The sequence below is a fragment of the Microchirus variegatus genome (assembly GCF_963457635.1).
Source record: "Microchirus variegatus genome assembly, chromosome: 18".
Lineage (NCBI taxonomy): Eukaryota > Metazoa > Chordata > Actinopteri > Pleuronectiformes > Soleidae > Microchirus > Microchirus variegatus.
This window is the reverse complement of record NC_139819.1, coordinates 3321884-3336513: the sequence shown is the minus strand read 5'-3', so window position 1 is coordinate 3336513 and position 14630 is coordinate 3321884. Positions and strand designations below refer to the sequence as shown.

General features: G+C 41.6%; 2 protein-coding genes across 2 annotated transcripts; both read right to left on the bottom strand.

Moving 5' to 3' along the window:
- Window positions 1-313: 313 nt before the first annotated feature.
- On the bottom strand, window positions 314-2921 carry fgf5 (fibroblast growth factor 5; the record flags this gene model as incomplete). Its single annotated transcript, XM_083905104.1, has 3 exons — window positions 314-688; window positions 2173-2276; window positions 2693-2921. 3 exons carry the CDS (start codon window positions 2919-2921, stop codon window positions 314-316), a joined length of 708 nt encoding a protein of 235 aa, XP_083761230.1.
- Window positions 2922-6509: 3588 nt separating this feature from the next.
- On the bottom strand, window positions 6510-9743 carry prdm8b (PR domain containing 8b; the record flags this gene model as incomplete). Its single annotated transcript, XM_083904936.1, has 3 exons — window positions 6510-7756; window positions 7878-8109; window positions 9525-9743. 3 exons carry the CDS (start codon window positions 9741-9743, stop codon window positions 6510-6512), a joined length of 1698 nt encoding a protein of 565 aa, XP_083761062.1.
- Between the last annotated feature and the right edge of the window lie 4887 nt (window positions 9744-14630).

Below are 14630 nucleotides of genomic sequence, written 5' to 3'. Positions count from 1 at the left end.
ACATAAATGGATTCGAGTTTGAGTCTTTCCTACGATACAGTTACAACCCGACAGCTGTGCTACAATGACTCCGCCCACATTGAGGCCGGACTATGAAGTCCTGGAAACAACGTGAGTCGAGGTCAAGTGTGTGACGTTGTGTACGTAGTCTTAAACGCATCATTTTCACCTCATCATAGCAAATGGACGGCTGAATGAAGACGGAGGACGGAGGACGTCACAGGTCCTTGAAGGACATAAATGATTCTGTCACGGAAGAATCTTTGTTGATTTTCACAGTGGAATGATTTAAAAGAGTCAAACCCTCTCCTCTTCATCCAAACCGGTATTTTGGCCAGTATTTCACCTGCGCGCGTCTCTGCGTCGTCCCTGTGTGAACGTTAGCCTCAGCCGCTGGAGGTCTGGGCGGGGCCTGTGGCGGTGGAGGTGGAGGTGGGTACTTCCTCCTGTCGGCGACGTTGAAGCCTCGCTGGCTGCCGTGGAGCAGGTGGACCCTGGGCAGGAAGTGGGTGGAGCCGTGCTGGGACTTGACCCGCGGGCTGGAGCCCATCTTCGCTTTGCCTCGCTTGTTGAGCGCCACGAACCAGTCGCGGCCCGCGCGGCGGTGACGGTGGACGACGGAGGCGTACGTGTTGTAGCTGTTCTCCTGGAAACGCTCGCGGAACTTGCAGTCGTCGGTGAACTTTTCCTGCAAGGAAAGAAGAAGAAAGAGACACAAGTTTAGTGAAAGTTAATAAAAGTCTACGATATCTACGTCACATCTTCACGTCTTTATCTCACAGTTACACAGACTTTTGTAAACCACTCACTCTCCGACACCAAAGTCCATAGAGAAAATCAGTGATTTGAACACACAGGAGTTGCTCCATCACGAAGTTCAAATGTCTTATTTTGTCACTTCAGTGTTTGAAATCCTTTGTTCAGATTGACCTCAGTGACACAAAGTGACCACACGAGGCAGCAGCAGACCAGCGGCTCCTGTGTAGTAAAGCGTTACGACCGCATTAGCGTCCGTCAAACGTTTCCCGTTCGAGCCTAAAAATATCAGCGGTGGGAAACTTGTGTCCACGAAGACTGAGAAATAACAAAGTGAGTTCAGTTCGGCAGAAAATGATGAAGCTATTACTGCGTTTGATAAACATGTCAGTCACAGAGAGAGTCCAGCTCTGGTTCAGATGAAAACCTGCTTCACTTCACTGCTCTCACTCGTTCACCCTCACTTTCCCATGATCCTCTGGTGTTTGCTGATTTATAAAACTTTTAAACGTGTTAAAGTCATATTTTGTCGGTTTCTTGTGGATGTTTGACCTTCAACGATCAAACTAAATCATCTTTTCTTCACTTCGGGACGTTCAGAAGATCCACAGAGATGATTTGAGATGATTTGAAAATCACAGAGATGATTTGTATTAACTTAGCCTCTAATCTCATTAGCATCAGTGGACAAAGTACACAAATCACGTACTGAAAGAAATTTGACGTAAAATGGTTCCAATGTCCCGCAATGTCCTTCAAACCAACACTGAACCACAGTTTTGAATAGAATCACACTGATAAATCTGTTGAAATCATCATAAACACAAACAAACAAACAAACTCATTAAAACCCCATGGTTTTCGGTCTAATAAAGACTTGGAAAATTAGGACGAGAAGAGAAAAGAGAATTCCCTCCGACTCAGAGGAAGTGAAGTTACAGAAGAAGAAGAAGAAGAAGAAGAAGAAGAAGAAAAGAAGTGTTTTCAGTCCGAGCTGCTGTAAGAACTGGACAATGACCATCATCTTCATCATCATCATCCTCTTCATCCTCTATATCCTGTCCCCGCTGACGTGGATTAATGAAAACGAGGCACTGAAGAGGACGAAAAATCTCTTTGTGACTCGTCACAGAATTATCTTATCGTCCGACGCAGACGTGTCTTAATGGGCTCTTAGCATTAGCTCACGTTAGCTCACGTTAGCTCCAGTTAGCTCACGTTAGTTGAGGTTACCTGATGTCAGCTGATGTTAGCATGTACTAGAAAAGAGACTGAGATTACAGGGAAAAACACGAACTGTCCCTTTAAATCAGTGTTTCTCAAACACTGGGTCGGGACCCGCAGATGGGTCACGATGGGACATTAACAAAAACATCCACAGTGTGACATGAACATTCACAGATATCGTGAACTCACTGTGGCGTGAAGTCGTCCTCGTTGATTCATGGCCAAGAATCTGTTGCTGTAAACACCTTTGATGCCGACGACGCCGTGAGACACAGAGAAGAGCTGGAGGACACCTGAGGACGAGAGACACGTCCTCATGGTCCACTGTTAGAAACACGTTAAAGCTGCAGTGTGCGAGACCTCGTCTCTTTCCTCCCCTTTAAATCGTTTCAGATTTTTTGCTCCATTAAAAACTTGTTCTTTTTGTTTACCTGAATTTAAGTCTGATTTTTTTTTTTTAATGTAAAATATGAAACAGTAGCAGAGCAGACAATCAGGACAGGAAGTAGGACAAGGAAATGCTACAAAATAAAACAGGAAACAAAGAAAACAGGAATTCCAAACACAGTATTGTCCAACAAGAATGTCCTGGACATTCAGAGGTCAGAGGTCATGACACTGTCTGAATCTTGGTCCAGTTTTTGTCCAGTTTATTCTTAGTTTAAAGGGATAAACATATATATGAACATTAAATCGTTATGTGTCTCACTCAGCTGGTCGGCCTCATGGCTGCCGTTCACTCTTCCATCAGGATGAATCTGCAGATGAAAACCGATCCCAACTCTACAGTAAAGTCTGCAGGTCCTGCGTCCGGAGCGGATCCAGGACTCCAGAGACACTCGCTCCTCTCCTGCTCCTCCACCTGCAGCAGCAGCAGCAGCAGCAGCGGTGCAGCTCCACTGGGTGAGAATGGTGATCAGACACAGAGGAACATTCATTTTACAGTCGCTCTCTAACAAACTTCTCGCAGCATTTTTGGCGCTGCTCCGGCGGAAGTCTGCGCACCGGCAGCGCGCGCGCGTCTATGCGCATTTACGCAGCTGCAGTGTGCCGGAGCGGCTCCGCCGGCACGGCACGGCACAGCATAGCACGGTCACGGAGATATTTATAACGCTGACGATCTCATTACTCTGTGCATGCCTGCGCGTTAAAGCACGCGCTCTCATCCACATTGTGCCGACAAGGAAGCGCGGCGCGCATCACACGCGTTCCAGAGAATCATCCACCGATCCAATCTAATCCAACTTTATTTATAAAGCCCTTTAAAAACAACAACAACAACAACAACAGCTGAAACAAAGTGCTGAGCGCAGCAACGATTAATCGACTACAGGAGACGAAGAGTTGAACAACATCACCATTATTTTAACACATTAATCTGAAACATCAAAGAGAAGCTGCTGAAGAAGTGTTGAAATGTGAAGAAATTATAAAGTTGTTTTGTGTTCTCAGCAGCAGGGGGCGCTCACAGCACCAGTACTGTCCCTTTAATATATGTGTTCATATGTTATGCATAACGAGTTGATTAAAGTGAATGAGAGACACTCCAGAGACAAATGGAGGACACATTGCAGACAATTTTGATCCAGTTGACATCAAGTCTTAAGACACTTGAGACAGTGAGACAGAGAGACAGGTGTAACCTAAATATCTGAGTCTTCAACACCACGAGAAGAATCTCTGACTGAGACACAGAGGGACAGACAGAGACAATCACATAGACAGGGACACAGACACAGACAGACAAACACACAGACAGTGGTATGTGAGGACGAGCTCAGAGGGACACGATGTGTAAATGTGTCCCTGTCAGCAGATCGTAGATGAAGTGCATTGTGGGTCAGAAATAGAGCAAACGTCCGAGTGAAACTGGATCTTTGAGTATTTTTAGACAGACAGAAAAATAATGACGTGACAGTGATGTCCTAATGAGGACAATGTCCACTCATGAGGACAATGTCCCCTCATGAGGACAATGTCCCCTCATGATACAACAGCAAAAACTGACCCTGAAGTGCGTTGAACAGATCTATATGTTACACCTGTGTCAGATCTATACGTTACATCTGTGTCAAATCTATACGTTACGTGTGTCAGATCTATACGTTACATCTGTGTCAGATCTATACGTTACATGTGTCAGATCTATGTTATATCTGTGCCAGATCTATACATTACACGTGTGTCAGATCTATATGTTACATTTGTGTCAGATCTATATGTTACATTTGTGTCAGATCTATACGTTACATCTGTGTAAGATCTATATGTTACATTTGTGTCAGATCTATACGTTACATCTGTGTAAGATCTATGTTACATTTGTGTCAGATCTATACGTTACATCTGTGTAAGATCTATACGTTACATCTATGTCGGATCTATATGTTACATCTGTGTCAGATCTATACGTTACATCCGAGTGAAGTCTGAGTTACACAAAGATAACAAGTAACCAGGTTAACTTAGCATAAACCAACATGCTAACAGGTCAACTGTTCACTCACTCTCCCACACCAAACCTCATAGAGAAAATCAGTGATTTTAGCTCACAGAGACACAGGAGCTGCTGGTCTACTGCTGCCTCATGTGGTCACTTTGTGTCACTGAGTTAAGTCTAAATAAAATATTCCAAATGCCGAATTCATTAGAATAAGACGTTTGAACTTTGTGATGGAGGCAGCAGTGGATCAACAACTCCTGTGTGCTGTGATGTTAAAATCACTGGTTTTCTCTATGGGGTTTGGTGTGGGAGAGTGAGTGGTTTACAAACTTCAGTTCCCTGTTGGAAAAGTCTGTCTAACAGTGAGATAAAGACGCGAACACGTGACGCAGATTTCACTTTTACCTTGTGTCTCTGCGGGCGGCCATGTTTTCACCGAGACACTTGTCTCGGGCTGGTTTCAGCAGCAGGGGGCGCTCACGGCTCACGTTTAGAGGAAATCACGTTAACTGACATCATGGCTGAACTGCACCGTGATGTTCTGTGTGCTGCAGTTCGTATTATGACCACGTGGAGGCGATGTTGTACCGTCTTCCATTTTTCCTCCTCTTCCTCTAAATAGGACACTTTTCTTTCTCCTCGCGCGTGTTTTTTTCTCTTTTTAATCATGTAATTATGACGTCATCTGTAAATAATAATCACTGAGCCACAGACATTTGCATATTTATCCTCTGTTACTAGAGAGGTTACTGTAACGTAAGACTATGGTTTTATTAGCACATTTAAAATACGATATTATTGATATTATTACTATTATTACTATTACTATTGTTATTATCATTATTATTATTATAATAATTATTATTATAATAATAATATTACACTTCAGTCTGGTCTTATATTAATGAATAATTAATGAAAACTAAATATGATCTTTTCCTGAATCAGTGTGTGTGTGTGTGTGTGTTTTCATATAAAACCATTAAAAATGTACTATTGTTTTATATAAATAAGACTTTACTCTAAGAATAATCAAAACAATAATGAAAAGGTTCAAACGCAGACGTGTTTTATTTTCTCTTTATTTTACCAACATCATTTTTGCATTTCACACAAAAACTGAAATTCAGATTTTTAATATGAGTCACTTTCTCACATTTGTAAATCTTAATTCTGAAAAACACAGGAAAGTGGATTAAAATGTGTTATAAATATAAAAATTTAATTTTCCCCATTATACACGAGAACAGGAGACTTTAGTTCAACATTTAACAAATCATCTGTGAAAAAAACCCAATAAAGGAATGAAATGAAATGATTATCCAATAACAAAGCAAACATAATTATGGTAAATTATCGTTTTCTATTAAAATGTATTACACTTTTCAAAATAAAATGAGTTTAAAACAAATCCAGCTGTTTTTTTTAATTCTTATTTCAAAAACAAAATTACTCATTTTATATTTAATATAATATCATATTCTAATTCAATGAAGTCAAAATAAAAAGCAAAGGCATCAATAATCAATAAATTAAATTCACCATCAGTTTTGTTTTTATTTAAAAAACAAAAGAGAAACAGTGTGTGACGACTGGATTTGAAAATAAAGTGATTTTTATTGTCGATGCATTCAACATAATTTCATAAACTATCAAGTTTTAAAGGAAGAAACACAGAAATATTCCCCACGGACACAAAATAAAGCAGTTATTTATTTACATGTAATCTTAAAATCATTTCAATATTATTACATGCACTCTGAAATATAATTATCATAATAATTATTCATGTTTTTTTTTATTGTCGTTGACATTGAAAACCTCGCAGCGTTGTGTGAGACGACGTCATTTATATGATATAAAATACATGTACACATATTTAAATCCTCTTCATGTTCAAACGTTGAAGTGCTCCATAAATAGATTCATTTTCACAGCGTGATTTTCATACACCCACCACTTTTTACAGCAGAGAAGAAGAAGAAGAAGAAGAAAGAGAAGAAGAAGAAGAAGAAGAAGAAGAAACGGGGGATCAGGAGTGAAAACCAGTCTGTGTGTAAGCTCCGCCCACCTCCGGTCTGAGTCAGTTATGGGAGGTCATGTGACGTGACAGGTGATGCCGCTCCCGGAAGGACTCGTTGCAGATTGGACACTTGAGCTTCTCCTCGCGCCGCCGCTTGCACAGCGGCTCCATGGCGAACTCCTTCTTGTGGTGGGACCTCATGTGGTAAACCAAGTCCGAGGTCATCCTGAAGGAGGCGTTGCACTTGGCGCACCAGTTCTGCGCCGGCAGGCAGAGCGAGGTGAAGGAGGGCGGCAGCAGCGTGAGCGCCGACGGCATCTGCACCTGGATGGCTCCCGAGTTCTTGGGCCAGAAGGTGGTGGCGTAGACGAAGGGGTTCTGCTTGGCCATGGCGCCCGGCACCGGGCAGTTGGCGCCCAGTTCGGCGCTCTGCAGTTTGGCGGCGAGGTGGTCGGCCTGGTAGAGTCTGGAGGAGGAGATGGTGTCGCCCACCGCCGGGTGACAGTCCAGCAGCTTGGGCGGCATCACCAGCTGTGAGATCTGCGAGAAGGACGAGCGGGACGGTTGACTGAAGGCGCTCTTCCTCTCGCCGCCGCTGCCGCCGCCCTGCTGGCTGACAGAGGTGAAGGCGCTGCCCATGGGCGAGGTCTGCGCCGGCTGCGTCTCCGACAGAACCTGCCGCGTGTTCAGGTGCTTCTCTGACGGGTTGCTACTAGGCCGACCGCCATCCTTGTTTTCAGAGTTGGCGCTCTGGAGGTTTTTGCTGCCGCTGTGGTGTTTTCCGCTCTTCTTGACCTCGGTGAAGGCGCTGCATTTCCCCTCTCCGGGCTCGGTGGACCGCGGCGGAGAGAAGGACCTGCGGTTGTCGTCCAGACCGTAAACGCCTCTGTAGTTCTGAGCTGACGTCGCCAGCTCGTCTTTAGATTTGGTCTGAGTAAGGCCGGATCCTCGGCTCTCCTCCGCCTCCGCCAACTTCCTCTTCCTGGAACTCTCGCTGCAGATCTCCGCTTCCTTGTCGCTCGGCGGGCTGGTCCGGTTGTTCTCCAGGTCCCGGGCCAGGTTGTGAAAGTCCGTGGAGGGTTTGTTGGCGTCCTGGTTGGCGCCGAAGCCCTCGGATCGGCCCATCTTCAGAGGGTTCCTGGTCGGGGTGGTGTTCGGCCGCTCGCTGCTGCTCTCTTTGCCCGACTCTTCGTCGCCACCTGTGACGTTCTGCAGTCTCTTGGTGCAACGGAACCGGAGGTGGGCCAGGAACGGGAACTCGAACTGGAACTTTTGGCTGCAGTCGGGACACGAGTGGTGAGACGAACCTGGAAGGAAATTTTGGAAATTAGAGACAACCCTGGAAATGAGTATGGTGTCTTTGTGCGAGAACCCTGAAGTCCCACGATGTGAGATGTTTCCACAGAGATCCTTGGAGGTCAGACTCACCTTTGGTCTTAGCTGGAGCTCTGCTGGGGCTGAGCAGCAGCAGGTCGATCAGGTCTTTGCCGTACCACACCAGCAGCTCCTCGTCCTTCTCGATCCGCCGTAGCGAGCGGTAGAAGAGCTGACCGTTCTTCACGTAGGCCTCCAGGTTCTGCTCCTCCTTGTCGCGGGCCGACTGGACCAGCCGCAGCCACATCAGACCCTCGGACGTGCTGTTGGTGGCCGACGTGTCCACCTGAGGCACAAGTGACGGCGATTAAATATTACATTTTCAACCCAAAAGTCTTCTCGTGTTTTCAATGTGTCAACCGAAACACTTTTGAGCGCCCCCTGCTGCTGAGAACCAGCCTGACACACTGAAGCTCACGCTCAGTGGAAACAAAATGGCGGCTGCTTTATTTCGCTGTTAGTCTACGATATCTACGTCACATGTTCACGTCTTTAACTCACTGTTAGACAGACTTTTCCAACAGGAAACTGAAGTTTGTAAACCACAAACCACACATTTTAATTTACAGCACAATAGAGACTTTCATTAGGATGATTTATATTAAATGTATTAAACATTTAGCCCCCCTAATAAAACATATGGAATCAAGAGGTTGATTAACATACAGAATACACACTCTGACAGTGTAAGATGTTCTAATTTAGTGTTAGACATAAAAACCCACGAACATAAAGTTACTGCATTTAAACAATCACATAAATAAACACTGTGCTTTCACTAAAGACATATATCAATGTATATACTCACTCTGAAGACATATATGAACATATATGAATGTATATAAGACGTATATGAACGTATACGAATGTATGAACTCAATCTGAAGACGTATTTGACCATATATGAATGTATATGAGTGGTATGTGAACGTATATGAATGTATATACTAACTGAAGACGTATATGAATGTATATACTCAATCTAAAGACGTATTTGACCATATATGAATGTATATGAGACGTATTTGACCATATATGAATGTATATGAGGTGTATGTGAACGTATATGAATGTATATAAGACGTATATGAACGTATATGCATGTATGCACTCAATCTGAAGACGTATATGAATGTATATACTCAATCTAAAGACCTATTTGAACATATATGACGTACGTATAAACGCATTCTGAAGACGTATATATACTAACTCTGAAGGCGTACATATACTAACTCGACATATATGACAGAATGTATATGCTCACTCTGAGGATGTATATGAACATATATTAACATATAAACTCACTCTGAAGACGTATATGAACATATATGAACATATATGAACATATAAACTCACTCTGAAGACGTATATGAACATATATGAACATATATGAATGTATAAACACACTCTGAAGACGTATATATACTAACTCTGAAGATGTATATGAACACAGAATGTATATAGTCACTCTGAGGATGTATATGAATGTATATGAACGTGTATATACTCGCTCTGAAGACGTTTATGAACGTATATGGACATATATGAATGTATATACTCACTCTGGGGACATATATGATCACATATGAACGTATTCTGAAGACATATATGAACGTATATAATGTATAAACTCACTCTGAAGACGTATATGTATGTATATATATATATATATATATATGATGTATATAATGTACTCACTCTGAAGACGTATGGCGCTGTGCGTTTGTCCGTGGCCTTGAGGGCGATGAAGGCGATGCTGTCGTACAGAGACGTGTGACTGAGGACACACGGACCAAAGATGGCGTTTTCGGGGACGTCACAGGTGGTGAAGACACTGGTGAAGATGTCTGTGAGACACTGCTGCACCGCCTTAGCGTCGCCATCCCATAATAACTTCTGAGAGCTCGACTCCTCCATCTTCACTGATGATGGCGGTGGTGGTGATGATGATGATGATGGCGATGAGGGTGGTGAAGCTGCAGAGAGACAGAGACACGGTCAGAGACATAGAGACACAGTCTGAGACACAGTCAGAGACATAGAGACATAGAGACACGGTCAGAGACATAGAGAGACAGAGACATAGAGACACAGAGACATAGAGACACAGTCTGAGACACAGTCAGAGACACAGAGACACAAGGACACAGTCTGAGACACAGTCAGAGACACAGTCAGAGACACAAGGACACAGAGACACAGAGACAGAGACACAGAGACATAGAGACACAAGAACACAGTCAGAGACATAGAGACACAGTCTGAGACACAGTCAGAGACACAGATACACAAGGACACAGTCTGAGACACAGTCAGAGACACAGAGACACAAGGACACAGTCTGAGACACAGTCAGAGACACAGTCAGAGACACAAGGACACAGAGACACAGAGACAGAGACACAGAGACATAGAGACACAAGAACACAGTCAGAGACATAGAGACACAGTCTGAGACACAGTCAGAGACACAGAGACAAAAGGACACAGTCAGAGACACAGACAGTTAAATGCTGAAATAAAAGAATACATTTAAAAATATGATTATTATTTATTCAGAGTGTTATAATTAATAAATGTGTGTGTGAAGCAGCAGCTGAGATTAAAACAACACATTATTATCTTGTATTCTTATTTATTCTTATTATTATTATTATTATTATTATTATTATAAATGTATGTCCGCACGCGCACAATGTGTGTGTGTGTGTGTGTTAAAGCAGCAGATGTCAGCGCGTAGTCAGGGAGCGCGCGCTCTTTTTCCTCTCAGTTTGTGATGAAATCAGAGCGTGAAACGAATTCATGATGTGAATTCACCTTCATCTGATCATGACACGTTGTTATTTTTTATTATTATATATATTATATATATTATTATAATGAAAAATAATTAAGCCTTTTGTTTTTATTATTATTATCATCATGCTGATGATGAAGATCAGGCCTCTGTCCTGTGTGTGTGTGCGCGCGCGCGCGTGTGTGTGTAGTTGTGTAAATTGGCGGAATTGTCTCTGTTTTCCCACGGGATGATTTCATACAGATTATATTCTGATGGTGACTGAGATGAGATTTTTAATTTTATGTATTAATCTTATTTAATGATTAAATGTAATTTGTGAGGTTTTTTTTGGGTTTAATGAGGAGAAACAGGACAGAGGTGAATTTGACTTTCCATCTGTGTATATGTGTGTGTGTGTGTGTGTGTGTGTGTGTGTGTGTGTGTGTGTGTGTGTGTGTGTATGAGTGTGTGCGCGCGCGTGCAGCAGCGTATGTCGCCTCATTACCATAATCCACCACTTTCCCTGGGAGACTGTGATTAAAGCAGCACCAACACTTCATTATTCCCTTTCTCTGTGTTCAACACACACACACACACACACACACACACACACACACACACACACACACACACACACACACACACGTGCAGCCGTAAATCACCAGAAAAAAAGGCAGTAAAAAAATAATAATTTAAAGACAAAATAAAAGAATCATCTTCGCGCGTAAAATCTGATACAAACATTTTCTCGAACGCGCAAAGAAAAGGAAGATGAATTTCCTAAAGAAAATCAATTAAAACTGATGAAAAATCTATTTTTCTGTTCACGAATCGTTTTAAATGTAGATAATTTTTAATCGTAACAATCAAACGCGAGGTTTTCTTACTGTTTTCTGTTTAATTTAGGCCTAAAATGAATTAATGTTTCATTCGTGTTTATTTTTAAATGACTATTTTCTACACGAAGAGGAAAAATAACTCGAACTGAACTCACTTTAAAAGAATAAACGCACGAGTTAGAATCCTCCGGTTTTGTGCGTCAAAGTTTCTTGTGCGTAAAAATGAAAAACGGTCGTGTTTTTTTTTTACGCAGCTGATTTTTGCACGTGCGCTGATAATAATGATGAGAATAATTATAACGATGATGATGACAGTCACTGAATACTGATAATAATAATAATGATGATGATGATGAGCAGCGATCATCATCTTCATCTTTTTTGTTTCATTAAAAAAACCAAAGAGAATATTTTTCATTTCATTTTTCTCAAACAGATGTGGAGTTTTTTTTCCCCCACGTCTTTTCTTTCTGCGTGAAAGAATGAAAGAGTGAATGTTTCCTCAGCGGCGGTGAGTGCGCGCGGTCAAAAATCCGTGAAGAGCGGAACATTTTTTTTATTTTTATATCTTTTTTTTTTACATCCACGACTTTTAAAGAAGAAAACCAGAGGCACTGGATCTGCAGGAAACCGCGTGATCTGCGGCATCTGCGTGATGCGCGTGATCTTCATCCATCTGCTGAAGCTTTAATGTCCTCAATCTGCGGGTTTTTTGGTTCCTGAAACATCTGCGGGGTCGGGTTTGTTTTTTTTCTGCAGGACGAGTGTGAGGCTGAACACACACACACACACACACACACACATACACATACACACGCTGTCTCTCTCTCACGCGCACACACACACAGCTCTGCAAACCTACCTGAAGCTGAAGCTGAAGCAGAAAGAGTGTGAAGAAGATGATGAAGAAGAAGCAACAATAATCCAGTGATGAGTCAGAAACACAATCTTCTTCTTCTTCTGCTGCTGAAGATAAAAAAACAACAACCCTGCAGCCCGGAAACACACACACACACAGTGAGGCAGCGTGTGTGTGTGTGTGTGTGTGGAGGTGATGGAGGTGATGAAGGTGGAGGTATAGAGTCCAGCTCCTGCTCCTGCGCTGCTGTCAGAACATCTCTCCTCCTCCTCCTCCTCCTCAGTGTCTTCACACACACTGAAGCTGCTGCTGCTGCTCACGACGACACACCGGCAGTGAGAGAGCGCGGGGTAGAGCGAGCCTGATAAATAACGACACACACACACGCGCGCGCACGCACGCACACACACCAGAGAGAGAGAGAGAGAGGGAGAGAGAGAGAGGGAGGGAGGCGCAGATGGCTCCTCTGCTGTGATTCTGACTGTCACACACCGACACACACTTTTTGTTTGCGGCACATAATCTGCCCAATGAGGCGTGTCACTGTGTGTCTCCTCCCCTTAACTCTTCACTGGCCGACACACACACACACACACACACACACACACACACTGGTTCTGTTGTAAAAAAAAAGACGCGTTTAAGGAAAACATCTACTTTTGATATTATTATTATTTTAAATATAATATTATATATATATAAGTCAAAGTCACACATATCTCTGTCACCTTTACGCACAGTGACGCACAAATGTATTTAAATATATGCTAATTTAACGGACTTTCTCTCTCTGTGTGTGTGTGTGTGTGTGTGTGTGTGTGTGTGTGTGTGTGTGTGTGTGTGTGTGTGTGTGTGTGTGTGTGTGTGTGTGTGTGTGTGTGTGTGTGTGTGTGTATACCCGGGGTCAGTTCACCGGGAGCTCCGGCTCATTCCTCGCCGCTCCAGGCTTCTCTGTGAGCGGCCACAGCCTCGTCTCACCGCGGCCTCCTCTTCCTCCTCCTCCTCCTCCTGCTGCTGCTGCTGCTGCAGTGCCTTCAAAGTCAGTTAGGGGGCGCTAGTGTATAATGAGCCTGAGGGGATGATCATCGTCGATGCTGTTTTTTCTCTTTAAAGAGTTTCACAGTCAAACCCTGATGTTCATGTGATCATATTAATGATAATAATGATATTTAAGAAAAATGACTTTGAAGTTTTTGAAAATAATAAATGCAACTATATCACTTATTTAAAATCAGATCTTGATTCCTCCTAATATGTAAAATTGTGTATATTTACATATATATATATATGTATACATATATATATAGACTGAAGTAAAAGTAATTAATGATAAATATGATGTAAGACTCCTAACCCGTGTACAAGAAGGTCAAAGGTCATGGAGGGGAATTATTTATCATGATTTAAAATCACTCTGTGTTTAACTGTAGACTTTCATGTTGTGATGATTTTATTTGTTAGTCACATTGTTACAGATTCACTGAATTTAAATTCATCTCGAAATCACAAACAAATTAAAGCATTTTTACAAAAATAATGGAATTTCTTTATCTTTTTTCTACATAGCGACGTTTATTATTATTTTTATTATTATTATGAAAAAGTCATTTAAGTTCTTACAGCAACAAATTATTTTGTATTATTTGTACGTATAGTTCGTACGTATAGTTATTACGTATAGTTCTTACATATTGATGATTTTAAAAGATATTTCTTATGTTTTTTTAATGAACAAATGTCTTCTATTTAATTTTTTATTTGACTGTTAATTAAATAAAGTTAGACGAGGGTTTTTTATGTTATCTTTTAATATTTATTGTAAATTGCAGATGAAGCAGAAACAAAGAAAACGTGTGGCAGACAGGAAGTAAAATCAGACAGCTACAGATACAAAATAAAACAGGAAGTGAAATACACAACATAAAAGAAATTCACCAAATCCATGTAAATAAATGAAAATCACATCAATATAATAACATTTCAAAATAAAGGTCATTTTCCAAGCTTTTTCCAATGGAGGGAAACATTAGTGAGAAAGAAAGAAAGACAATTCATTTTATAAAAAAGTTCATTATATTTAAATATTCATTATTATCTTTTGATCAAAGATGTGAAGATAAATATATAACAATTATGTTTTTATTCATGACTCAGGTTTAACAACAAACAAACAAACAAACAAACAAACAAACATTCAAACATTCAAACATTCAAACATTCAAACATTCAAACATTCAAAGCCTAATTTGTCTATCAGATTAATCCATGAAGTTGACTTTAATCCACACATCTATATTCAAATTAACTAAACACTTTAATCGCCTTAC